Source organism: Montipora foliosa, chromosome 14, assembly GCF_036669935.1.
Source record: "Montipora foliosa isolate CH-2021 chromosome 14, ASM3666993v2, whole genome shotgun sequence".
Taxonomy (NCBI): Eukaryota; Metazoa; Cnidaria; class Anthozoa; order Scleractinia; family Acroporidae; genus Montipora; species Montipora foliosa.
The window spans coordinates 23,465,901-23,493,400 of record NC_090882.1 but is presented as its reverse complement, the minus strand read 5'-3'; the positions used below and the strand labels follow the sequence as shown (position 1 = coordinate 23,493,400).

The following is a 27,500-nucleotide window of genomic DNA, read 5'->3' as shown; positions in this document are numbered from 1 at the left end:
AAATCCATCATTATGTATGCCTTTCTTGACAATGGCAGCAATTTTAGTTTTTGCACAGAGTCGTTGGCATTGCAGCTTGGATTGAAAAGCCAAAGGACTAAGATATCTTCGTCAACTCTGGAAAAGAAAAATAGCACGGTTGATAGTTTCATCATTCACGATTTCCTTGTGTCTGACCTTGATGAGAATGAGTATATCTGCTTACTGACGTTGTACACCAGACATGGAATACCTATCAGCAGCGACGACATCCCTACCCAAGATGACATTGATTGATGACCTCATCTTCAATGCGTTTTTATTCCCAGTATCCAGGATGAAGTGGGTCTACTCATTGCCGCTGATGTACCTGAAGCTCTAGATACGCTTGAAATCAAGAAAAGTCACACCACGAGAACAAGCATTGGTTGGGCTGTTAATGGGCCATTGGGACACCATGGTAATCGATCAAAGACTTCACGTTTCTTCGTTAAAGCTGACCCTCAGCTTCACCAGATGGTCTAAGAATTTTACAGTTGTCCAATGTTCCGAGTCAATAGCCAATGACAAGACGGAGATGTCTCAAGAGGAGATGCGATTCATGCAAAATGCCAAAGAAACAGTGAGGCTAGAAAACAGTCATGACCAAATTTCATTACCATTCAAAGATCATGACATCTTGGTTCCCAATAACAAAACACAGGTGCTACAACGTGCTACAACAAGTTGCAAAAATAGTGGAGACACTTCAACTTCTTGGGGCATTATTAATTTACCTCTTATCTCTCAAACTGTAGCCCCCCCCCCCCCCCACCCCCCACCCCCCACCCCCTCCACCTTGTCAGTGTTGCTAGCAAGACAAAAAAATTGTTGCAAACTTAAAAAGTCAGTATTGAAAGGGGGAGAGGGGAGGGGAAGTGGCAAAGGTTTAAATTCTAGATACGGCAGGAATTGGAAGCTAGAAAAGGTGCTCTTTAATGAAAGTGTCTCAACAATTTTGCAACTTGTTGTAGCTGTTTGAAGAAGAGACTTCAAAGAGGTCCAAAGACTACAGGGCCTTCATAGAGGACACGCTGATCAAAGGATATGCATGTAAAGTTCCCCTGGAACAGAAGATTCAAGAGAATGGGAAAGCATAGTACATTATGTTATAGTTCAATTTGCACTTTGGTACAATTTGTTTTTGAACTGGTACAAAATATATTGAACTGGTACAGAATATATTGAACTGGTACAGAATAATTATATTGAACTGGTGCAAAAACAGTGAAAATAGTTTAATGTTTGTTGAACGCAAAGAACACACTTTGTTGATAACAGCTGTTTGCCATTCATTTACTTACACTGTAGTTCAAGAGGTTACTGAAATAAGGTTTGCTGAGCATTCAGAGCAGGACAGAAATAGCAAGACTTGTTGGAAATACTTAACAGTCTGGTTTGACCAAGAATAACATGAGTGGTTTAAGCACTAATTTACAAAAGTTAAGGTGGGATGAAGAGATTCCCCTACAGTATGGCCAATGTTGGGAATCCTGGCTCGATGATCTCCCTAAGTTTTCATTATTCACAGTGCATCATTGTCTGAGACCACCGGAATTTGGCCAAACTACATCAAGTCAACTCCACCATTTCTCAGATGCCTCTGAAGCCACTTCTGGATGTGTGTCGTATCTTCGATCTGTCAACGAAGAGGGCAAGATATGTTATGCGTTTCTGTTTGTTAAGTCTCACTTTGCTCCCCTGAAAACGATATCAATTCCACATTCGGAACTGTCTGCTGCTACACTGTCTGTGTGCCATGACAAAAATGCTGAAAAGAGAGTTGGACATTCCACTTTAACTGTCAAACAGTGTTCTGGGTAGATAGTATGTCCGCGTTACATTATGTGAGGAATGAGACAAAGCGTTTTCACATGTTTGTGGCAAATCGTGTGTCTGTGATACGTGATGGTTCCACTTTAATTAAGTCAGTGGTGATTTGTTGATGGATTCACTAACCCTGGCGCCTTAGCATTATCCGCAGAAACATTGTTGAGCAGCGAACGGTGGAAACCTGAAGCGGATTGGCCTCAAAATCTTGTGTCCTTTGGGAAGTATTCCTGCTGAGGACCATGATGTGAAGTCAGACTTAACAGTGTCAGCCGTGGTATCACAACAGATTGAGAGATCAGGGAAGTCGGTCATGTATATTCCACCTAAAAATCTGCCTTTCATTACATTGGAGGAGATGCAGTTTGCAGAGATAGAGATCCTAAGGAATGTCTAGGATCACCATTTTGCAGAAGATCTGAAGGTGCTCAGTAGTTCTGAAAAGGTACCCCATGTTAATTTAAGAAAATTAATGTAGTTCCCTTTGAAGCTTAGATCCGATCTAGATTGATGGCTTACTGCAGATTGGTAGGAGATTGTCACTAGCTTCAACTCTGTTTGTATCCAAACACCAAATCATCCTTCCTAAGAATTATCATGTCATGGATCTTATAGTCAAGAGTTATCACAAGATTTCTGGCCACTTTGGGATAGAGCACGTTCTAAGTCTTGTTTGTGAGAAGTTTTGGATCATCCAAGCAAGTTCTGTCGTAAGATGAGTTCTTTCTAAATGTTTTGATTGTCAAAAAAGGCAAGGCCCGTTTTGCAAACAAAAGATGGCCGATTTACCAGCGGACGGCATCATTCCTGAAGAGCCACCTTTTACTTCAGTTGGCCTAGATTGTTTTGGTCCTTTCCAGGTTCGCCATGGCCATGCTCTCGTAAAGAGATATGGGGTCATCTTTATGTGCCTGGCTATCCACGCAGTGCACCTGGAGATCGCACAGCTTGGATACCGATTCTTTTTTAATGGCACTGAGAAGATTTATACCTAGACAAGGCCAGGTTAAAGAAATCAGATCTGATATCGCTACCAACTTCACAGGCGGTGAACAAGAGCTTAAAGAATCTATTAATTCATGGAATCATTGCAAGATCCAAGAAAGTCTTCTGCAGAAAAAGGGCAAATGGATCTTCAATCCTCCATATGGCTCTCACTTCAGAGGCCTGTGGGAACGTTGTATATGCACCATAGGTAAAATCCTCCAACCGCTTCTCGGCACGCCAACTTTCGATGACAAAAGCTTGGCTACTATCCAATGTGAAGTTGAGAGCATATTAAACGAGCGACCTCTCACAACAGTCTCACCTAATCCATGTGACCCAGAAGCCTTGACACCTAAACCACCTGCTTCTCTTGAAACCAACACCACAGCTGCCACCTGGCATATTCCAGAAAGAAGATTCCCTCACATGCCGCAGATGGAGACAAGTACAATATCTTGCCAACGTTTTCTGGAAGAGGTGGTCAAAGGAATATCTGCCCCTCCTACAAAGCAGGCAAAAATGGTTAAGGCAACGCAGAAACCTCTCAGTTGGAGATATTGTCCTTGTCAGTGCAGAAAAATGTCCTTGGAATTTCTGGCCCGTTGGAAGGATCTTGGAAGTTTTTCCTGACAGAAAAAGTCTTGTTAGTCGTGTAAGGGTGAAAACGAAACTTGTCAGCAGTTTTAGAGAGACCCATTGAAAAACTTTGCTTACTCCTAGAAGTCTGAGTTCCTCTACAGAAGATCATTGGCCTAACTTGTAATGCAGTTCCAGCACTTCAAAGGGAACACTTAGAACCTTAGGAGTGTAATTTTAAGTGCTTCGTCCGAACTCATCACTTTGGGGCCAGCATGTAGGATCTAAGTGTTGAATTGTTTGTAGTTTTGTAAAGCTCATTCCCACTTCTTTCTAGTTCTTGTCTTTTAGTGTTACTTATCGCCTTTTCATTAGTGTGCTTACAAGTCCTTTAGTGTAACCTTTCGTCTTTTCATCAGTTTGCTTTGCTTTTGTTTCATTAAATTTTGTACGCTTAATGTCGCTAGCCTTTGCATAACTTATTAGTCTATGAAAGCCGTAATTCTAATTTTAAGTTCTTCTTTCTGTCTCTCTTCCTTTGTTAATACATGTATGTTCGTCTCTCCAACAATGTCCTCGCTCAGCTTGCCCGCAAGCTCACTCACACTGCTATGTGCTTCGTCTTTTTCGCTCGGATCATCTTCCCCTCCTTGCCCACCCTTCAGCGGCCATTCATTGTTGGGCTTGGATTCTCGCCAGTTCCATACAAAATAGTTTCGCACATCGTCACTGGAAAGTTTATTGATCTTGCCGAATTTCTCTCAGTTAACTTGAGGGAAAGCAAGTCGGAGCCCGAGCTTCTTTTTGATGGAGGTAGAGTTGTCTTAAGGTCTTCCACTTAGCTGGCTCTTGCATTCGACATTCCTTCATGGAACCAAGTGGGAGTTCCTCTGCAGTTGTCTGCAAGTCTTGGAACAATGGTTTTTGTGTGACAACCTCTAGCATGTGCCGATTTGCACAATGTTGCTCTGTTTGCTCTTCCAACCACTGGGCCTTAGATTGCCCTCAGCGCAAGTGGAAACCAACCAGATCCCCAAGCCCCGATAGCAAGAAACAAAAAGTAACAGTAGGGGTTACTTAATTTATGCCACCTCTATAATTACGTTACAACTGCTTGTGTGTTATTTTGATATATCGGACAATTATTTGTCTTTTGACTTTGCTTTTCACTTGAAGGTGTTTGCTTCAGTTGTGATACATACATATAGCCTTGTCCATGAATCTGGGGATAACATTAATTTTGTTTCTTTCAGTGATATAGCAGATACAAGGTTTTTTTTTTTACTTTCAATTTTGCTTTCTTGTAATATGTTACCGTAAATATTATCTTTCAGTATTGCATTTCCTAGTTTAGGGTACAGCAATTATTTTATTAAAGGGTCCCTTTCCCTTTGCCTTTCTCTTGCAATTTCTGTGAGCTTGCCTCCAGTGCCCTGGGTTTCTCCCCCCTGAATGTTAGCCGGTTGGCCCTCGAGCTTTAGCACCACCCTGACCAGGCCTTGGTGTCTGTGGTCCTTCAGGGTCTTTCACAAGGTTTCATTTAGGCTTCAACCCTGGTAACTCCCTACGTTCCTAAAAAAAAAACAAGGCATCTGCTTACCAGCATCCTGAAATCACCGATGCATGTTTATCGAACGACGTTGCACTGGGACGCATAGCTGGTCCATTCCTTTTCCCTCCAATTTGCAATTTGCACATTAATAGCTTTGGCAGTCATACCCAAAAAGGGCCAACCTAATAAGTGGCGTGTTATTTTGAACATGTCATCCCCTATTGGTGCTAGTGTTAATGAGGGAATCAACCCTGAGGACTACCCTCTTCAATATAATAATTTTTATTATACAAGTTGATGACCATCATCATTAAGATCATCATTAAGATGGTCTGCAAATTTGGTAAGGGGGCCCTGATGGCCGAGTTTGACATCGATTCTGCCTATCACCACATCACTGTTCACCCCTGCGACTGGTACCTTCTTGGCATGAAATGGCATTCCAGGTGTTATGTAGACTTATCCATTCTATTTGGTCTACGGCTCACCCCACATCTTCAACTCCATAGCCGATCTGGTCAAGTGGATACTTAAGCACAACTACCAGATATCTGACCTTTTACATTACCTCAATGATTACATCACAGCCAGCCCTCCCAACTCTTCCCTGTGTGAACAACATTTGTCCGTTGCTTCTTCAGTTTGTACGGCTCTTGACTTTCCTCTTCATCCTGCGAAGAAGGTGGGTCCTACCACTTGCATGGTTACCCTAGGCATCGAACATGATTCTATCAACCAATTGGCCCGTTTGCCAAATGACAAAATGGATTCTCTCCTTAATCTTCTCAATCATTATGCTTTCTATCAGTGGCATATCAAAAGGCAGCTTCAATCCCTTATCGACCATCTTCACCACACTGCTAAAGTGGTTTGGCCCGGTCGCGCCTTTATACACCGCACGATCTATCTGCTCTGACGTTTCCGCGGAGATGACCATCCCATCCACGTCAGTGCTGAATTTAAGAAAGATCTGCAGTGGTAGCTCCAGTACTTGGCTTCCTGGAATGGTGTTTACTTTTGGCTTTAGCCCAACCTTTCTCCCCCAGTCAACTTGGAGATGTCCAGTGATGCCTCTGGGTCTCTGGGGTTTGGAGCAGTCTTTCGCTCACACTGGTTGTTTGGCAGATGGCCCTCAGTACTTCAGTCCTTGTCTATTGAGTACAAGGAACTCTTTCCCATGATAGTTGTCTCTGCTCATGTGTGGAGTTCCTCCTGGTTCAGGCAAGTTGTGCTTTTCCATTGTGATGACGAATCCTTGGTTTACATTTTAAACTCTCGTACTTCTACAGACCCTGATGTTGTGCGTCTCCTTGGCTCACTTCTGATGACAGCTGCAAAGCATAATTTCATTTTTACTGCTTAGCATGTTGCTGGTTCTGACAACAAGATCCCTGATGCCTTGTCTCGTTTTAATTGGCAGGCCTTTCATCGTCTGGTTCCGCATCACCATCCTACAGTCATACCGCCTCACTTGTGGGAGAGGTTACCAGTAACTTACCAAGCTTGGAACAGGATTGCCTTGCACTGATGGCCCAGGGTTTGGCTCCCTCTACACACCATACTTACGAATCTGCGCAGCTTCGTTTTGTCATTTTTTGTTCTCAAGCCAGACGGCTCTACCCCAGTGGTTCTCCATGTCCTGCTAATGAGTGGACCCTTTGCTTGTTTGCTACCCATCTCTCCTCTTTGCTTTGTTCAGCTTCCATCAAGATTTATAAATTTATCCGCCATCCGTTCCGTGCATATTGACCTTGGTTTTCCTGACCCATTGGTGGACTACCTGCAGTTGCAACATGTCCTGCATGGGATCAAGCGGACTCAAAGATCGATAGATAGATAGATAGATAGATAGATAGATAGATAGATAGATACAAATGTAGATAGATAGATAGTTTATTGACTGAATAAATGGCAGCCCGTGAAGGCTGAAATACATATTCATAAAACTAGAATAGATAAAATTACAAAACTAAGTATAAATTGTATTGATTATAAATCCAATTAAAATATCAATGTTAAAGTCAATGTTCATTGTTTCTTTTAAGACTGGAGGTTATAATAAATGTATTCTTGAAACGGTCGGTTTTCCACTTTAGTATAGAAAAATATCTGTTATGCCTAAGAGAAAGTATTGAATTGTTCTTGGGAGGGAGCAGCTTATTTAAACGGTTATCACTGTCTTTTACTATGGCGTCGAACATCTTATCGCAAATAGCTTCATTATAAGTAGTAATCTCTGGAATACCAAGAAAATATAGAGCATCGTTATACGCTATACTAGGGCAGATGGAATTTGATTGATTTTGAAATCAATCACCAGGTTCCTCTTGCCTTCCTATAATTACAGACTACCACATGCTTGTTATATACCAGTCCCTCTCATTTACCAACGTACCACGATCACGTGATCAATGTTCTGGGCTGCTTCCACCCTTGCCTATTTTACTTTTCTCCACTCCTCCGAATTTACAGTTTCATCCTTATTGGCGTTCAACCCCCTCATCCACCTGTCAGTCAGTGACATTGCTGTGGATTCTCACGCCTTGCCTTCCTGTCTTCAAATTAGCATCAAGGCTTCCAAGACCAACCCTTTTCGGAAGGGCTGCCACATCTACATTGGCATGGGTCGTCCGCCTCTCTGTACTTTATCTGCCCTCATGCAGTATCTACCTATACGAGGCCAGTCTCTCTCTCGTACTCTATTGACAAGTTGGCTTAAAGATATTTTCACTGCTTCTGGGATACAAGGATCCTTTTCAAGTCAAAGCTTCAGGATTGGTGCTTCAACTGTTGCTGCTCATGCAAGCATCATCATCATCTTATTCAGGCCATGGGGTGTTGGAATAGCGATGGCTATAAACTGTATATTAGAACTCCTGCAGAGGCCCTTGCTCAAACGACTTCCTTGCTGTCACAATGACAGCCATTAAACAAAAGACTAAACAATAGTTGTGGTTACACTAGCCCTTTTACCAAGGACGTTTTTGTGTGTAACCGCTTTCCCTAGACCGAAACTCCCCTAGGGTTATTTCCATGGATACCTCAGAAAGAACAAAAGAAATTCCCATGACAGTTCCTGAACTGAAAAGTACAGTTTATCTCCTCCCTGAGGCGGCTTGGCCAACCATTAAGTAGAATGTAGCTAATACAAGAAGATCACTAATTATATTAACTATTTAATAATTATTCCACGAGCGCACGTTGGATATGAGATGGTAAATAGCCAATGAGGCGTGTAGCACCGAGTTGGCTATAACCAGTCTCATATCCAACAAGCGCGAATGGAATAATTGTTTTATTAAATTCCTTAAACTACAAAAGTTTGGAAGTACGAAATACGAGGGAAGAAAGAGAGAAAATCCGAGCAGAATCGAAAAAACTTGATGAAGATGCAACGTTGTGTAATACCTGGTAGTTAGACAGACGCAGGCTCATCACAAAAGCATTATTTTACCTACCTACTTCTCAATGTCGGAATTGATCCAAACTTTCCACAAACATGCTTTTTTTTTTGCTTTGTTCAGAGAGAAATTTCACTTTCCGGCGAAAAAATTTAGCTTAGCAAAGCTTAGCGCAATCAGATGCCATATAAGGCCAGGTCAAACTAAGGTATAGATCGTTTTCACTGTCACGCAATGAAAAACTAAATCGAAAACCATCCAGTGGAAAAAGTCAAGACTTCGTGATGTTGTAGAAGATAAATGAAGAAGACACTTCTCCAAGTTTTAGGCCTGTGCGTTTCCCCAAACTTCAGATATTCGTCGAAATGATTCGCAGAAATTTACAGAGCCCAGTATGAAAACGCCATGTTGGTGCACATCTGTGGTGCACCAATATGGCGGCCAGAAAATAGTGTCAACATCTGTTACTTACTTTGGCTATCTAGGCCAGTGATCATCTGTACTGAACAGACAGCTATTTACTTAAGCACTTTTCCTAATGCTTTAGATTCTAAAAAGGCTCAAAACCATGAGATAAATATATATTTCTCAATAATCTTGATCGTCGCCTCGTGTCACGCACCGCTATAACTCAGAAATTCAAAATGCTCTGGTTTCCAAATGAAGCACGCTATTGAGCTTTAAAATTGCAAATGGATACAAATTTACCGCCTCTTATGCCTGATGAGGATAAAAACTTTCGTGGCTCTTTAGTTTTGGATTTTAGAAAATGATGACGTCACGTGAAAACGATCTATATTCATGAGCTGATTTACCAAGACTGAGTAAACCAATCAGAGCACGAGAAATGCATTAACTGAGATTTAAAATAACCCCTATTATTTTACCCTGAGGGGAGTCTTTTACCGTATAACCCCATCCCAAGGGTAACATGAAAGTGGTATATACCACGAAACTTGAGCTGAATCAAACCCAAGCTATTTACCCTCAAACCCAAGGTGTGTGTAACCACAACTAATAATATTGAAACAATGACTTTAACTTATAAACAGAGAAGCTGCTTACAATAACAATAGCAGGTTACGAGAGTTGCTAGTCATTAAGCTTATCAGCTCTTAGTATATCGTGCATGCATGTAACCGGGTTTTGACAAACTGCGAGCTAGCGTGTAATCAGTATTTTAAGTCTATAATGATGCCGAGATTTGTAAGGAGGGCCAGTCAACGAGCATTTTAAATCCTGTCGGGACGCCGACAATTTAAACACAGCCTGGCCTGAAGGGACGTACGTCGATATGTATACACTTTTAATTCTGTAACATTGTAATTTTGAGCCAATACCGACTATAATTAGTGGCTTAAAATGATGGAGAATATATACTATTAACATATCAAGCCCTTGTCTTCAGCCCCAAACCATATGATCGATCGCAAAGAGACCAAGTGTTTAAATTTGATAGTTTTTACAAATTTTCAAGTTCTCACTCACAAATGTCTGATAAGGATTTGATGGTTTACAACTTACCAGACATTGTCGATGTCCTGAAAAACAAACTCCAGAGAGATCCTGCTGTCCTCACAGCCACGTTTCCTTGACCACGTCAAATATTTAAAGAGGAATATTCTGAATATTATAAATATAAATATTTAAAAAGTTTCCACCTTGAGACACCGGTAAGAGGCGGCTTTTGCCAGCGGCAAATCTGAGGGCTAAATATCCTTCGTGTAGCGTTCGGGAAGTAATGGCAACGTTACAGAGGTTTTTTGGGCATTTTCCGTTTGTAGGATTCTCTAGGACGGCTCTACCGAGATTTTCAGGGCAGCTTGTCTATAGGAACTATTCCCGAAGGTTGAAAGGAAAAAGACCAAAAGGAGAAAAGGAAAGCATTGATATCGAAGGAATTTTAAAAAGTTCCACTGCCAAAAAAGAATCTCCGGCGACTCCAAATGTTTCCGACGTTTCGAACGATTCACCTGGTAATGAAGAAATTAAAAAGTGGCAAGTTTCAGAAGATAGGACTAATTTGCTGAAACAAGGCGAACGAAGGTAGATCTAACCAATTACTTAATTACTCAAGGGTGTGGGGGTACTGTAGCTTGTCCCTTAGGCACTAATCATGCAGGGATGGCAATCTTTGGAGATCTAAAATCTGGAGATATTCTCCATCCGGTCTCGCCAACTCCCCGCCCCTCCAAGATTAACTCACCCATCCCCCTCCCCACCAGTCCTTCAGAATACAATAATCTATCTTGAACAGGAAATTTGCAGGAAAACAGAGCACTGGTATGTCGAGAATTTTTATTGGTTAAACAGAGAGATCTGATCAATCAATCGTTTATATGGCTGTGATGACAAAAGAGTTTTGTTTAGTTTAGAGATGAAGAAATGCATTAACAAACGATGAAATGAGTTTGAAAAAACCAATTTTTTTTAAACTTGGGGATGGAATTTGAGCCTCTAATGGAGCAAAGTCTTTAAAATGTTCAGAGTCATTTTTATCCAGGAGATTTGATGACCCATACGGGAGACCGGGAGATTCGTTCAGTATGCGGGGGACTCCCGGATAATGCAGGAGAGTTGGCATGTATGCTAATGGTGAATCATACAAAATCTTGCATGAATAAGCCCTGGCCAAAAGCCCAGAATAACCACATAATTTTCTGGCTTATTCTGGGCTTAAGAATTTAATTTTCTCCGGCTTTACAGAATTGGAAATATCGGACCATGGTTTAATTTGTTACTGACAGTATGGTGTTACCCGTGACATCGGGTCACGTGAGTAACACATCTTGCTAATCATGCGAGTTCGTAGTTCGTTCTCATTCGAGTTTTTGTATGTACAGTGAGTAGTACGTGCAGTGAGTAGTACGTGTTTGATATTAAATCTATGTGAAACTTCAACCAGGTTAGGGTTAGGTTGGTGACGTAATTCAGAGGACTGGGGAGAAAAATTTTAACGCCGTATCCCACAACCGCGCGCGGCCTTGGTTGTAGTTTCCAAACTCCCTGCAGTATTGCCATCGCCAAAACTCAACAGATCATTACATGTCTACCACATTTCCTGTTACTGAATGAACATTCAAATAGACCTGACAAGATCTAACCTCGCCTCTGCCATGTTGAATTTGAAAATAAGGCCGCGCGCGGTTGTGGTATACGGCGTTAAAATTTTTCTCCCCAGTCCTCCAAATTACGTCACCAGTTCACCTGGAAGATTTGAGCCTCTGAATCCAGCGAAACGCCCTATAGCGTCACCTTCTCACACATAGTTTTTGGTTTTCTGGCAACAAGTCTGCTATAATGCAGGGATTAGTTGAGGTGTCATTTTATTTGGTCCACCTCACACTAGTTGCAAAATTACAGCATTATTAAACTTGTCCAACGACATGGACCTAAATTGATTTTAAATAAATGGAGGGGATGCAGCTTTTGGCTGATTAATACATTGCCTGCTCAGGTGCCCTAGGACAACCCCCCCCCCCCCACCCCCAGGGGGACAAAAATCCCAAAAAACATACCCTGGCTGGCTGCAAGTCCCCATTAAGCCCTTATAAGGGAGTACCCCCCCCCCCCCCCCCTGGGACAACCCTAGTTGACAAGTAAAATCATCTGGCATTTGGGAATTTCAATTATTTCTTATTGAATTAGGTCCTTGATTCCCCCCCAAAAGAGGAGGGAGATTTTAGATGTTTTCTACTTTCCTCCGAGGACAGTTGTGAACAAGAGCTCCCCCATCAACTGTCAGGTGACTGTCGACTGATAGTTGGCCAATAGTCGACAAACAGTTGGCCAACTTTAAGAAGAATCAAAAAAGGACAGCCAACCAAGAGTTGATAAGCTGTCAGTTGCTTGTTGAGAAAACGTTTTAGAAAATTATGATATCTTTTTACCAATGCGAGTTGCTGCACGGCAAACCAAAAAGCTCTACTTGTCTGGGATTCGTTTCGTGGTCACTTCTCAAATTGTGATCTTAACATTTTGTTGCACAAAGTACTTGGCTATAAGACACACCCCAATTTTAGCACTAACTTGCCACCCAAGGCCAGATTTCTCTTGAAAAAACTGTGTGCCTTATAACCAAATAACTGCGGTATTATTTCGTACATGATAGGAAAAATGGTGTGAACCTGATAGTGCATTACATGATTTATGGTCACTCATGATGTTTTGAAAGATCTCAAATTGTGCTCACCTATAGATGGTTTTCACCTGCCGTCACAGCAGCCATGTTGCTGCACAGAACAATAGAAAGAAAAGGCTTTTGGGAATTTGAGTCTATTATAAGGCAAAACATGAGCCTTAATTTGCTATTGTTTTGTGCACCAAAATGGCGGTCTCATCACGTGATTGAAAACCATCTGTGGCTTGTGCAATTTTAAGATCTTTAAAAACATCAATCGATGACCGTAACATCATGAAATGCACTTGTTCATACTATTTCCCATACTTGTTTAATCATCTTGTTTATTCTCTCTTTTTGATCTTTTACTGTGCTCTGTGAACTTGAATTGGTACTCTCTGTACTCTTGGTTAATATCTAGTCAATGATAATTTATTTTTAATAATTTTTTTCAGGGTGGCAATTATTGCAGTTGTGACAATGCTTGTTGGATTTGTTGCAGTGAAGTCGATAGTGTACGGTAAGGATAGTTTTTTTCCATACCTCAGCTTGCTGAGGCTACATGTATTCTTTTTTAATGGGCACTTTGTCAACTGGTGGGAGGCGTGGTGGCCTCATGGTTTAATAGTGCGTTCAACTCCGGATTGAGTGGTCCGGGCTTGGGTCCTGGCCGGGGACATTTTGTTGTGCCATTGGCCAAGACACTTTACTCTCACGGTGCCTCTCTCCACCCAGGTGTATAAATGGGTACCGGTGAATTTAATGCTGGGGGTAGCTCTGCGATGGACTAGCATCCCATACAGGGGGGGAGTAGAAATACTCCTAGTCACTTCATGCTATGGAAACCAGAGATAAGCGCTGGCCTGATGGGCCTCTCTAGGCTTGTAACAGAGACTTTACCTTTGTCAACTGTGGAGTTCAGGGCTAACCTGCGATCAAGCCCATTTTTAGCTTTGCCCATATGTTCTCTTATGTCGTCGCTCACTAAAATCTATTTTTCGTAAATCGCCAACTCCACAATAGGTACCACGTGAATCTAAAATAGAGCCTGATCACAGGTTAGTTCAGGACACAAACAGGAAGTTTTAGTCATGATCATTAAGGTGCTTGTTCAAAAGCTAATTTTTTTTTTGTTTTTATTTTATTAGTCACTGAGAAAAGAAGGAAAACAAAGGAGGCCACAGAACAACTAGCGCCACATTCCATGATAGCAACTACTGAAACTTCAAGCTGTATGGACTTGCGCTGAAACATCTTCCATTATAATTGCGCACATGATTAACGTGCCTTGTAAATGGCATTCTGCCTGAAGAAAAACCAAGTTAATATTTTGAAACAAGTTAATGGCCAGCCATTGGGTACAATAGTGCTCTTTCAATAACCATCAGTTTGATTACCGTTCACCACTGTATCACTGGTAAAATAAATTGTAGGAGCATGGGTTGTTTAGGTAGAACGTGGAAAACTAAGCAAGGAAACCTAAACATAAATTGGGACAAGGCCAGAGAATAAGAACTTTATCCCCAAATAGGAGTTAAGTGAATTTTATCAGGGCTGAGGTTTAATGGTTACTTTCTGGCACTGGTAAACATCCTAGAAAGGCAACCACTAGCTACTAATCAGACCAGACGACAATTTATCAGTTACCAAGAGGTAACAAGACAAGATAACGAGTTAGCAGACAGAGGATCTTTTGCCATCTTTTCTGTAGCATGGGTTTGGATGTACGAGGAAGGAGGGACTCCCCCTCTCTACTCTGCACTCTCAGTTACATGTATTTCAAAGCAAGAGTGAATTAGATCTATCACTTTGCGGTCTTGCCCAGCACAGTCACAAATGCATTTACTTTTAGATTCACTTTGCGTGCGAAACAAACAAAGGGCCACCAATTTTAACCAATCAGAAGAAGCCATGTCACACATGACTGCTTCTGCCACGTTTTTGTGAGGACAGGTATTCTTAAAAATAAGACTCATTTTGTGACTGCGCTGAGGCGCCCACCCCTGCCATAACCTTCTTATCTAATTCACTCTTGTTTCAAAGTCAATGTTTTGGCACAATAAAAAACCTTTTTACTTTTTATACTACCGTGGTAGCTCATTTGCTCTTTATTAAATTATTACTACTGAGTGATTATATCCCTGTGAGTTCAAAAATGTTTTTCCATTATTGTTGTTTGCAGAAAAATCTATTGATTAAGTCACTTTACGTGCAGGATTCTGTCCTTTTGCTTTGAAGTGCTTTTTAACATACATATCAAGTGTTTTCCCCAAGAAATGAGAAAGCTAAAGCTGCTAATGTCATTAAAGGTTTGTGGTTTTTTGCAGCATCCTTTCCAGCCTTTAGTTCTTCCTCTTCTTGGAATCCTGCAATATAAGCAATATGGTATGCACTGACATTATATAAGTTACCATCCAGTTTTCACCCCATCTGCCCCACAATAATGCTTTCATTTTTTAGGTTGTAGCAACAAATAAATCTTATCAGCTGAATGCCTAATATTTTGGTAAACAGGCCTTAGTTGTTCAAACACTGGGTAGCACTATTACTAGCACGAAATTTCCGAATTTTTTTTGGAAATAGTAAACAACCTGTCACTCTCCTCAAAGAGAAAAGAACAAAACAATGTGCGAGTAAAACCGACCAAAGTTATTACCCAGAAAAAGCCTTATCCAAGAAAATAAGAAGTGGCATAATAGACACAATAGTGCAAGCAGGTGGAGACTAAAACTTCAGGTTTCTTTCTTTTCACGGCCGTGAGAAGAACGAAGGAATAGCATCACGTCACCAGTATTTTTGAAACCACAGAGCCACAAAAAATGTTATCATGTGATCAGAATTTTTGAACCACAGACTGAAATCAACAGTCCGTGAAGTGGGCTGAAAAAAAGCCGGACGTCTCAGATAGATAGTATTAGTATCAGCAAACATGAGGGAATAGGCCTGATGCATATGCTCAAAATTCACCACCAAACCTCACAAAATTGCACAAAATTATTCACATTATCTGACTGGACATGCAATACTGTTTGCGTGTAGGTTTCCTTTACAAGCTTGCTCCTTTGGGATTTAGCTTATCTGTAAAGTTTGATTTTCAAATTCCAGGCTAGTCAGATGTCATCACCCATAGAGGCTATGGTGACTACTACTACTACTTTAGCAGTATATTAAATATCTGACAAGTCATTTTGTGAAATTTTGGGAAAGACTGAAATACTTTCCACTCTGTTTGTTCTCACGTTTTAGCTTTCACATTACAGTACAATGTAGGTACTTAGTAACAAAATGGGTAAATGCCCTTGTGAATGTTCATACCTTTCCAAACCAGAATATGAAATTTATATGTGTTCACACCTTTCCAAACCAGAATATGAAATTTATATTATGTGTTCACACCTTTCCAAACCAGAACATGAAATTTAGATCTGTTGTCCTTATTAAGGCTTTTATGAGAAACCTAGAAACTTGTTTGAAAGGTGTAAAGAACAAATAATATTTTTTAAGAAAATCGACATAACATGCAATAGTATTGTCTTCTCCTCAATCAAGGGGAAGCCAAAGGGCCATGGAAGACAAGAAAAAACAATTTTCACAGGGGTTTACCTGTGCGAGTTGCAATGATTAACAGTCACACATGCCCCTTTTGTTTTTGGGTGGACGTCAATCAAATGTTTCCATGACGAATTCGGCTACTACCAAGTGAATGATGCCACTATATTGTCATGGAAACATTTAACTGACATCCACCCAAATTTAGTTTCGGAAAATGTTGAGGAAGCACATGTGACTTATAACCACTGTAAGAAGATACAACACCTGTACAGCACATGCTATAAAAACGTTTTTAGTCAGTCATTGCCATACAATGGGCAAGATGCTAAAAGTTACTCCTACCTTGTTTTGGGCAAGGATTATCATGAGCCGACGGAAAATCTGAATGAAGTCCAAAAACAAATCCACCGAATGCCTAAAGAAGAAATCAAAAGTAAGGCTGCAGGCAAGAATAATATTGTCCACCTCATTCTTAGTTCCCTACATCTTGTTCTAAAACAAATACATAATAATGAATAATTATTTATCAGCAGTGTTCATATCCACAAGCCTTTGCAGTCAAGCTATGTCACGTGTGACCTGTATCCACATTACTGAAATAAACATTAAATTCTGAATCCCTTTTTAGAGCTTCCAAGGTACGAATGGAATCTTGAAGATTTTTCTAAAAGTTGCTGCAAAAAATGCACAATAACTGAACAATAATAGTTCATCAAATGCTTGAAATAGTTTTCACTTTTCAAACACCATTTATTTTATAACAAAACGGAAGTTTATAGTTAACAGTTTTTGAATTCAGAATCTTAAGAGCAAAGTTCAATTTAAAGTGGAACGCAGATTTGAATAGTCAGTTCACATTTCAAAACAAAAGTGGTCACCCAGCAACACTGCCTTAAAAATACACTTCGTTGTACATTGGCCCAAAGGCTAACCCCTGGGTCCTCCATTTCAAATGCATCATTTTAGTAAATACCTCTTACTAACAGAGTCCGAGGTGCATACTGTAAAATTACAAACCAAGTTTTTTCCTGTCTATTTATGGCCCAAGCGAGAAGTGCACAAGCCATAAATTAACGGGGAAAAAACAAGGATCGATCTGTGATTATACAGTATGGACCCAGAAAACGAGGTTAGTAAGATGTTTCTTTTATCTTTGTGGTAATCAGCCACATGGGAAAGGAAACAAGTTGAAGTCAAGCAGAAGGTTTAACTGCCACAAAGCTTGCTGTGTCAAGATATAAAAAACAAAATCTTCTTTGCTGTTTGAAATAGTTGCTTGCAAGATTCAAACAGTTTCACAAGTTTATGTAACAGAAATGACATGAAAAACTTGCTAGAGCATGTTTTATCGACACTTCCAATTTAGCAGGCCGTACTGTAGGATACAGCCCGCTAATTTAGCCAATCACTGCATGCACACCATCTGAGAGATATCACGTATTAGAGTTTGTTGGCTCACAGTTCATTAAGATGATGGAGATGCTTATTTTCACTTCTATGTGTTATAAATTGCATACAAAGCACAATAAAGTAGTTAAGCACACATATAATTATTTTGACTTAAAGAAATAGGGGCACTTTAAATAAACATGTACATGTTCCTACTTAAACTGTGTTCTTTCTTCATTTATGGTTTGTATAAGTTAGTAATGGCATGGGACCGAGGGCAATTTAGGATTACTTGCAAGGGCATATTTTCAACGTTTCACAAAATTGCCTGAGTCGCGAAGGGCAATTAGTAAAACTTTGAAAATACAAGTGAAATTAATCCTTCATTGTACAAGGGTACATTGCTATTACATGTTTATCACATAAAGGGCAAAATAATTATTGATGGAAGCCCGTTCAGTGCCACAACAAATGACAATCAACTTAACATGCTTTCATTTGGTTAAAGTTAAATTCAATAAATCGATGCTGTCAACAGAAATAATGCTTAATTTAATTAAACTGTATTTTACATGTGGGAAAAAAACACTTTAATCTGACTCAGAATCTGGAAGAAGATTCTCTTGTAACTTAGCTTGCTCTGGATAAACAACTGTTGACCAGTTAGGATCAAGTAATCATGCCTTCTTGATTACCAAAAGTGCCCTTGTGATTAAGAAAAAATGCCCCCCGTCTCGACCAATCGACATTCAATAATTTTGCCCTGTATGTGATAAATTTGTTATGTCTGGTTGGAAATGTGTTGGATTTTGCACAGAGATAATCTCAGATGCTTCATGCTACAGATAAGTTCCAGCTATACATGAAAATTGTGTACTGAGAAGGGGTTTCAACAACTTCTGAAATAGCCGTCCATGATAGCCCATTGAAGGTGGCAGTTTGACAAGTTTATGATAGCATTTTTAGTGAAAATCAAGGCCAACTAGCCGGCGGTGTGAGGCAAAGCAGGCGGCGGTATACCGCTGGTAACTGGCTTCCATTGAAACCCCTGGACTACTGAGCTCTCAGAGCTTTCATGTGCAACTTTACCTTACGATATATCCTTACCAGACAAAGTCCTTGTCTCCTCGCTTGTGCTTGTATACGATCAGCTGAGTGTCATACAGCACAAAGCCACAAAATAACAGCAAGCCACCATACAACTCAACCTAAACCCCCCAACAAGAAGAAGGAAGTAAGTGATTTGAAACTGGAGCTGCATACTGTTAATTGCTCATAATGAATGGCAGTAATTATTTTACCTGGAAGATGATTCGGGCTCCAAGAAACAAATTAACCAGGGACAGGAAACAAAGCATACTCAACCCCGACAGTAACGTTCCTAAAAAAAAAAAAAAAAGCACTCTTGTTGTAGATGCAACAATATTATACAGAAGCAACTGTAGATGTACAAAATGGAGTCAACTAACAGAGTAAAATGTGCATAATACAGTATTATGACAGCTTTTGTGAAATCAATATTGGTATTAAAAATATTCAGTTGTGAAAGATTCACATCTGAATGACAGGCAGTCATGGTCTTGACTAGCGAATCAAGACCATAGTACTCAAGTCCATGGTAAAACGTGTCTTCAGTAGACCATGTTACAGTGCAGACCAGAAATATGCGTCCTACGCAGACGCAAAACGCACGCGCGTTTTTTGCGCACACGCGTTTTTAAATGCGCATTTCCAAACGCGCATTTGATGCGCGTTTTTTCTTTTGTTATGCAAACTTGTATCGTAGATGTGATGTTCATTGTTCCACGAAACAATAGACAGACAATAAAATGAATATTTAATTTCTGTGATCAACTTACCAGAACATTTGAATTGAAGAGCGGTGTCAACTGACCATTGTGAGTTTTCGAAACGACCCTACAAAGTTTTAAATTCTTTCAACTTTCACTGAATGAAAAATAATAAAACTCTGTTGTCATCCTGCAGCTGACCACTGATAGTTAAGTTATTTTGACCTTTCTGTTGCCGAAACTGCAGTTTGGATCGTTTTCACAGAAAATGCCAGACAACGGAGAAAATAATTCTGTAGCTTCTGACTTTTCTGCCAATTCTTCGCAATAAAAGTGCTTTGCCGAAAATTTGTCGAGCTTAAGAATTTCGGGACAAAAAGAAAACAGCGCTACTGAGGAGTTTTTGTAACATCCCAAGTTTTTCGCGAACGTCAAATACTGAGAATGGTGCCACAGAAGTCGTCATGAGATAACTGCTTTGAGGCTCCAACAAGTAAACATTTGGTTCCAGGCTCTCAAACAAAAGAAGACGACATTAGGGCCGTTTATACGAGAGAAAATAAGCCGTGGCTTACTCTAGCCGCGGCGTACATAATACGCGAAAGGGACTATTTATACGAGTATAAACTCCCAGGCCAGGATAAGCCGCGGCTTGAGAAAGCCGTGAACGTAGATTTTGTACCATTTACACCTTACTTATGTCTTATGTAAGCCGCGACCAATGTAAGCCACGGCCTATTTCCCTTTTTTGTCACACAGGGTTTCACTCCGTATGCTTCCAGCCAACCCCGTGTTAATTCTCCTCCGTAAAGCTTAACTAAAGAAAGAAATTGGTGCAGAAGATATCTTAAAGGGGAGATTTTTCAACTCCGAGCGCATTCCAGTGAATCTTGCTGAAGTAATACAGCTGCAATTCGCAAAAGGACACAATGCCGAGACGCCTTTTGAATGTCACGCACGCATTACAAAAATTATTTTGAAATATACGAGAAAGTACCGGTATTACAGATGGCGTAAGTAAGTTTTGTTTGCGAATGAATATACTCCTTATTTCGTTGATTTTACTGCATTTCACTGCGCCGTTCGTCCAAGTCTTGCTCTTAGCGATATTTGTTATTGATCGACTAACTTTACTGACCGTCGATTTCTGTTGGCAAAACCGATGTCTTTCAAATTGAAAATAGTCCTGTTTTACGTTTTAATCACAGGAAAATATTTACATGTATTTCCCTCATTATGTCATTTGTTGATCCAGCGAGAAGTGAAAGTAATTTTCAAATGTCTGAAATTAAATATGAAGCGGAAGCGAGTGCATTGTTGACTCGAATTTCACTTGGAAGCACGCGTTACGTTATTTGAAATTTTGTCAAACACTTCACTGTTGACATAGCCATTGTCTTGCGCTGAAACTAACAATAAAACTTAAACAATGAAAAGACAATGGGCCAACTCATACATACTAATTATCTTTGATGAATGCGCGTTTTTGATGCGCGTGTTACAGACGCAGACGCGTGTGTGCAATTTTCGTATGCTCGTTTTGCACGCGTTTTTTGGGACGCATATTAATTTTCTGGTCTGCACTGTAAACCGTGCATTCCACCTGTCATCCACATGGGAATTTTTCACAAATGAAAGTGATCACCTTAAAGGGCCACCGACAACCACAAGTCTTTGCGGGTGTGCAAGCTATCGGTGCCATTTTCTGTAATAAAGAAACTAGTATTTCTTGAAAAGTCAAATTCCATCGCCTCACATTGTCGTGTTTTGGATGCCCAGTAGCTTCAAACTTTGTTAATATTTTCCTTAAGGAAGGAAAAGCGCCATGTTATTTGGCTCACTACTTCAACCTTAAAATTATGAACGAAAAGAGGAAGGCGTTTGGATTAAAAAACAAATCGAACAGCAAATTCGCAGAAGTTCTTCTTCACGGGATGTTTCTGAAGTGAACCGGCCGATTTGATTGCCCGGATAATAACAACCAACAAAGGCGCGAAAAGGACACTGGTTGTCGGTGGCCCTTTAACCCACTGACACCTCAAACAGCCTCGGACACCTCCAGTTGACCAGTAAAATTGCCTGGCATTAAACAGAGTACGTCTCACTGCAAGGGGTCTATGGGTTAACGCCCAAGTCGCCAGTGGAGGGTAGGTGCCCAAGAAGCCCGGGGGCTGCAACCACAGTCACATCCCCACCTAACAACAGGTGTGAATGAAGAAAAAAATGTATATGTACAAAGTGTCGAATTACAACATGCAGAATGGATTTTAGAGAGTGTTACACACATCCACTACATCCTTTTCTCCTTCAGGCAGACCCTCCCCTCTATCTGCACAATTTTCTGCACCACGGTCAAACTCATCCAACTCTTTAAACTCAATGCAAGGTTGCTGCCTAACGGTCGCCCGGTCCCCTGGGGCGCCTTACTTGCGAGCGTGGGCGACCAAATTTCAGAACAAGTAGCCCGAACGGGCGCCTAACTTATCACAAAGGGATTCATCCTCATTTTTAATTAATTAATTCTGGGCTCTCAAAAAAATGACCCAGGCGACTAACTTTTAATGTTGGAAGCCTGAAGGGCTCCAGAAAATTTTTCTTACACAGCAGCCTTGTCAATGAATAATTCATTTATTACTTTAACATCATTACCTCCCAGGTACAGATAGGTTCGCTGTTCAGCCCACAATGCACTCAGTGTGAAACAAACAAATATCAGTGTTGTAGCAAAGAAAGCTGTTGGGATGATACTGTAATGGAGACAACATCAAACTGATTAATAACAGCTAACTTGTAGATAGATGCAGGTACAGGAGATATGTCTACTTTTTATTAGATATTCACCACAACAAGCGACAACTGTAATCCTCATACATGCCTTTTGCAAGTATAAAATTTCACTTGTGCAATGAATTGTTGATGTATATATAACTAATATTAAGTATTCTACATTCTAAATAATATTACAGAACAGTTACTCTGTAAATAAAGGGGGATAGAACACTAGATTTGCTCATGAAGTTACACAACTTTACACCTATTTGAAGAGAAAAACAATTTAGGGTTAGATGCTATTTGACATTTTAAACTGTATTATGATTACACATGAACATATGACCTGATTCTGATTTTGATGTAACTGCCAACCACTCTAATAAACTACTAATAAAATTTTACAAGTCCATTTCTATGTTCTTTTTAATCTTTGGGTCTATCTCTGAATCTCATTAATTTTGTTTTATCACTCCAAAAGATACACTACTGTTTTTTTGTTTTTTTTTTTGACACTACTGCCTGATGATGGTTGATCGTAAATTCTCTGAACTTTTATACCAACTGCGTTTCACAGTCATCTAGCTGACAGGATGTCCCACTCAGGGTTCGTGCTGGATTTTGTTTACAAATTCAAGGAGTATTCAATCCCTTTTTCAAGGGCTTTTCAAGTGCCCCTTAAGTCCAAAGTTAAATTCCAGGCCTTGATTGTTCAAAAAGTGGATAATGCTATCCGCCGGATAAATCACTATCCATTGGATAGTGATTTATCGGCCGGATAGCACTATCCTTCAAGGAGTCAATTAGTATTCCTTCCAGTATTAAATAAAATAAGTACATTTCAAAGAAAATTCTACCTTTCAATAAATTTAAAATTTACGATGTGCTGAATATTGCCTAAAATGTTACATGAGCCTCTCACCACTAAGGAGGTCCTTCATTGACAATTCTTGCGTTGAAAAGGTGAGGCATGATAAGAACTTACAATACTTATCACAGTGATAGACTGCATTCTTGCATGCATGACTGTCTGACATCAGTGTTAACCCGGCCAGACTTAGCATTTCTAGTACTACTTACTTAAAGCGGCCAGACTTAGTACTTCACTCTGTCTAACACCAGACAATTTTACTCGTCAATGGGGAAGCCCCAGGAGTCAGTGGGTTAAACATAGCCTGTGTACAGCCACCCGCTCTCCTAAAAAATTGGGGAGGAGTGTCTGTGAGTTATCACTGGTAATCGCATTCTGGAATAATTTTGCATATATTATTGAGTGATTTACGCTGACCCAAATTTGCATGGCCCGTATTTCTTTGGAGCTAAATTTTCAAAATGGTGGTCAATGCAATAGATTCCAAACGTGCATTGAAGAGCATCTCCAATAGTCAAGAAAAATGCATAGAGGCACTCTTTGAAGGAAAGGATGTGTATGCAAGTCTTCCAGCAGGATACGGAATGTCGCTGATCTTGAGAGCAGCCCCGCTCGTGGCCAACGAGCTGTTATCTTCCTAAATATGTACACACCTCAAATCTTCCAGTGCAACATGCATTGTAGCTTATTCTTGAGAATGGTTAGACTGGTTAGAGCAAGGCGTTGGGATTACATTGACTGGTAAGGGAATAGCGGAAGACTTTTTTCAAGTGAACAATCTTTTAAATTGCACTATTCACATGAAGATTTGTCACGAGCACCCTTGTTCAGTGCTGACAAACAATTCCCACAAATGTCGATTTACACCCCACAGATAACAATTGTGTTCGTGCTTCAAAAGTAAAACCTCTTCGGCCATCAAAAAGATTTTTATCCATATTTCTTACCATGCACAAAGTAAACACAAACTCATCATAAAATCTTTCACAGTGTAAACGCCACATATTTATTTGGAGAAATGAAAATAAATGCCAATCAAAAGTCGTTGCTTCACTGATGCAGTGATCGAGGGTAATAACCAATCAAATCATTTCCCACACATTCCAGGAAAAATGACGTGGTATTGAACACGATTACCAACGGTAAATCACAGACACTATTCTCCGATGTTTCAGGAGAGCCAATGGCTGTACACAGGCTATGTTAATGACTTCCCGGGGTTCCCCGTTGACGAGTAAAGTCGTCTGGCCGGTTTGGGTGTTATAGGGTTAACCACCATAATTTGAAGAGAATAACAAAGTGGGTATAACAATCTCAAAGTGCCCGGTTCTGTCTTAGCTATTGCTAGAAATGTTCTTGTTTGGGGTATGAATAAAACATTATTCTTTGTTGACCAGATCAATCGCAGTACCTTGGATCAATCTGGATGACAAAATCCATCAGAGGCCCGAGACCGAGTCCTGAAATTAGCAAAGCAAAGATAAATCAAGCAAAGGAGCTTACTCATTTAAAATGCACAGAGTAAAAAGCAATGAAATTATTGAGCTCAAGGTTTTAGATTTCTTCCACATGGAATGTGCTCTATTAGGATTAACAAGAAAAGGGGTTAACACACGGACAATCCTGGCCAAAACATTTGGGACACAGTCTTTTTTCAAAGACAAAACCTTTGACTGTACATAAAGGATACATACAGTATTACCCACCTGTGCAAAAGGCAAACCCCATGAGAATACCTAGAATGCATAAGACAAAACAAATTAATGCGTAACTAAACTGGAGCATCAGTCAAGATGAGGACTTTGTAGCCTTGGGTTGAGTTTCATTGGAAGGAGAATAAAGTGTTTGGATCAAGGGATCAAAGTCATATGTATTAACCCTCGCTAACTGGAACCTTGTGCTAACTTGAAGCAAAATCGACTTCCCCTGGATTTCCTTCATGCCTTTACTGCAATTTTACCGTCCGTAACTCAAACTTCCCACTAATTCGAAGCAAATTCGTTTCCCTTCAGGTCATTCTCTATAACTATATATTTACCCTTGATAACTCAAACCATGTCTGTCGATATAAAAAGACAAATAAAAGAAAAATAGTATGCTGCAACTGACTATTTCTTGACAAAGTAATTATAAATCACATGAACTCTGTAGCAGTAGCCCAACCTTGTTTACATTGAAAACTGCAAAGTTTGCAGTACCTTTAATAGAACTTTAATACTTTACCTCTCCTACTGCTTTGCTTTATGTTACGTTACGTTCTGATTTCTACAGTAATTTAGAAATGAACTGTTCCATTTTCACTTCATTAAAATGTATACTGTGTGAATAGAAAAAAGAGTATACACCAATTTTTCCTCATTTCCAGCCCTTTTTTTTTTCAGCTCCCAATAACTCGAACTCCCCGTATCTTGGACCTTTTCCAATTTCCCTTGAAGGTTCGAGTTATCGGGAGTCAAATGTAGTAAAAAAAGAAATGATGGCAAACAAGAAAATAATTTGTTTACTGTGCCGTTATGGCATCATACATTAAACTGATATTCACTTATTGTATTTCCCTTAAAGTGCCCCTGTGACCAAAAAATCAATTCATATTTTTCTTTGGATTTCAAAACTATGTTAACAAAACACTAAGTGACCCACATTTTAAGCCTTGATTTCAAAAAGACACCTCTTTATTTTAACTGTAATTTTCCTATTTAATGGTCCCCGATTACTAACATTATGTTCTTGAGAGAGCTGGATCGAGGAGAAAATGACGTCAAAGGCTCACTAGTTTAAGAATGCAATACGTGTGTACGCTGCAGAATTAATATGCAGCACGGGGGTTTTGGGCTTTCAGACTTTTAAAGTCACGCTTTGCATACATAATAAGCTGCGTTCACACGCTGAAATTTTAAGCTAGTGTGCCTCTGACGTCACTTTTCCCTGGATCCAACCGTCTGAGGTCCAATCAGTCAGTTTTGAAAGTGAGTAATGGCGGACCATGAAATCCAAAACTTACACTCAAAGTAAACGGCCTTTGGATAAAAATCAAAGCTCAAAATTTTGCCAGTCAGGTGTTAAGCAAACACACTTTCAAAATCTGAAGGAAAAAAGGAAGTGCTTTTTTTTATCACAGGGGCACTTTAAATCTTTTTTGACAATAAACCAAATTAAGCTTAAATCACTTTTAAAAAATCATTAATACACTGTAATTCATGAGCCTAACAGTCTATCAAGACATTGATAAAAAGTCACATGTATGAGCTTTATATCCTGATAAAACACTCCTCGTTAGTATTCTTTATATAAAGAAAACTAATAAGGCATAGCTTGTTTTTCTTGTATGCTAATATTTGAACCGTTGTTTAGAGTCCAGAGGGACACACTCTTTGCGGAATGTTTTTTAAGCTGTTCAAAAAACTCGCAGCACGTGTTTTATCGGGTCTAAAAACACGAGGCATAAACCCTGATAAAACACTGCTGCTCGTTTTTTAAACATTACATACACTACAATATAACAATACAGTCTGCATGAGACATGTTAATAAATTCTTATTCTTAAGTACTTACCAAATCTCTTTGTTTGATTCTTCCCATCATAAGGGGTCAGTGAAAGAGCAATCAGGAATCCAATAGAGGCAATAGCTGACAAGAATCCACCCTTGATGAAACCAAACATAATAAAAACATGCAATAATTATTATCAAATTGCAAAGTGTAAGTGCTCTGCCAAATTATCAGGAGACTACAAATCATCTTAATGTAAAGAAGAGCAAATCAAAATTAATGAAACATTAATTTTTGATGAAATGGAAATACCAGAGCACCAAAGAATAGCCCCTTGAAGAAGAGTAGAGAAAAAGCAAACAAATTTAGGTCGCGTTCTATTGGGATCAACCGTTTTTAGTTGGTTGGGTTTTTTAGTGTTCTATTCAGAAAAAACCGTTTTTGGTCGGTTTGGTTGATCAACTTTTTCAACCGGCATCAAACAAGGTTGAAAAAGCATTGGCAGCGACCGCTGTCATTTACGCGGGCCATTTAAAGTCGGCACGCCGTGTTGCTTCCCCTGACTTGTAAACGCTGAGAAGTCTGGTAATAACTATTCCCAGGAGTTACCGCGTTTCAACCGAAAACGGTTGGAAAAGTGTTCTATTGGGAAACCTCAACCACTCCAACCTTAACTGGTTGCGGTTGAAACAGTTGATCCCAATAGAACACGACCTTAGTATACTGTACAGTGAGAAATATGGGAATGAATCCCAGGCCCCACTGACAGACAAGTGCTCTCACCACTGAGCAACTCTGCTCTGCTTTACAGAATCCAAGAACCCTAATTTTCCACCAAATAACTGAGAAAAAAAGACTCCACGCTGGTAAGAGGATTGACAATACTAGCAAAAAAAGAACTGCTCTTGACGCTTGACACAACACCCATCATATCATTTGACAAAGTTGCACCCATGCAATGACTTTTTCTTTCTTGCTTGTTTTACAGGCGGACAGATGCAAACTACAGGGATGTAGGCTCATTTAATTATGCCAAAGGCAAGATTCACCCAAGGGTCCAGGGGCATGTTCCCCCAGAAAATCTTGAAAATCTAGACTCTCAAAAACATGTTTTCCTTGATTTTGGTGAAAATTTGATCTCATTTTGGGCATTTGG

The 27,500-nt window shown here is 39.9% G+C and overlaps 3 protein-coding genes across 3 annotated transcripts in view; 1 reads left to right on the top strand and 2 right to left on the bottom strand.

Annotated features, from left to right (window-relative positions):
* Positions 1-10,028, bottom strand: part of LOC137985555 (guanylate kinase-like) — a 31,171-nt gene extending 21,143 nt beyond the window's left edge. Inside the window, exon 1 of the mRNA XM_068833172.1 lies at positions 9,889-10,028. Coding sequence (XP_068689273.1) covers positions 9,889-9,895 — 7 coding nt within the window. The 5' untranslated portion in view covers positions 9,896-10,028. The remainder of the gene's footprint in view (positions 1-9,888) is intronic.
* Positions 10,024-14,754, top strand: LOC137985556 (uncharacterized). The gene is made up of 3 exons (XM_068833173.1): positions 10,024-10,410; positions 12,940-13,004; positions 13,633-14,754. Exons 1-3 carry the CDS (start codon positions 10,106-10,108, stop codon positions 13,731-13,733), a joined length of 471 nt encoding a protein of 156 aa, XP_068689274.1. The 5' UTR covers positions 10,024-10,105; the 3' UTR covers positions 13,734-14,754.
* Positions 14,554-27,500, bottom strand: part of LOC137985554 (probable Bax inhibitor 1) — an 18,880-nt gene continuing 5,933 nt past the window's right edge. Inside the window, exons 3-10 of the mRNA XM_068833171.1 lie at positions 26,408-26,498; positions 24,562-24,591; positions 24,267-24,315; positions 21,865-21,962; positions 18,727-18,806; positions 18,533-18,633; positions 16,379-16,451; positions 14,554-14,850 (exon numbers count right to left, since the gene is read on the bottom strand). Coding sequence (XP_068689272.1) covers positions 14,827-14,850; positions 16,379-16,451; positions 18,533-18,633; positions 18,727-18,806; positions 21,865-21,962; positions 24,267-24,315; positions 24,562-24,591; positions 26,408-26,498 — 546 coding nt within the window. The 3' untranslated portion in view covers positions 14,554-14,826. The remainder of the gene's footprint in view (positions 14,851-16,378; positions 16,452-18,532; positions 18,634-18,726; positions 18,807-21,864; positions 21,963-24,266; positions 24,316-24,561; positions 24,592-26,407; positions 26,499-27,500) is intronic.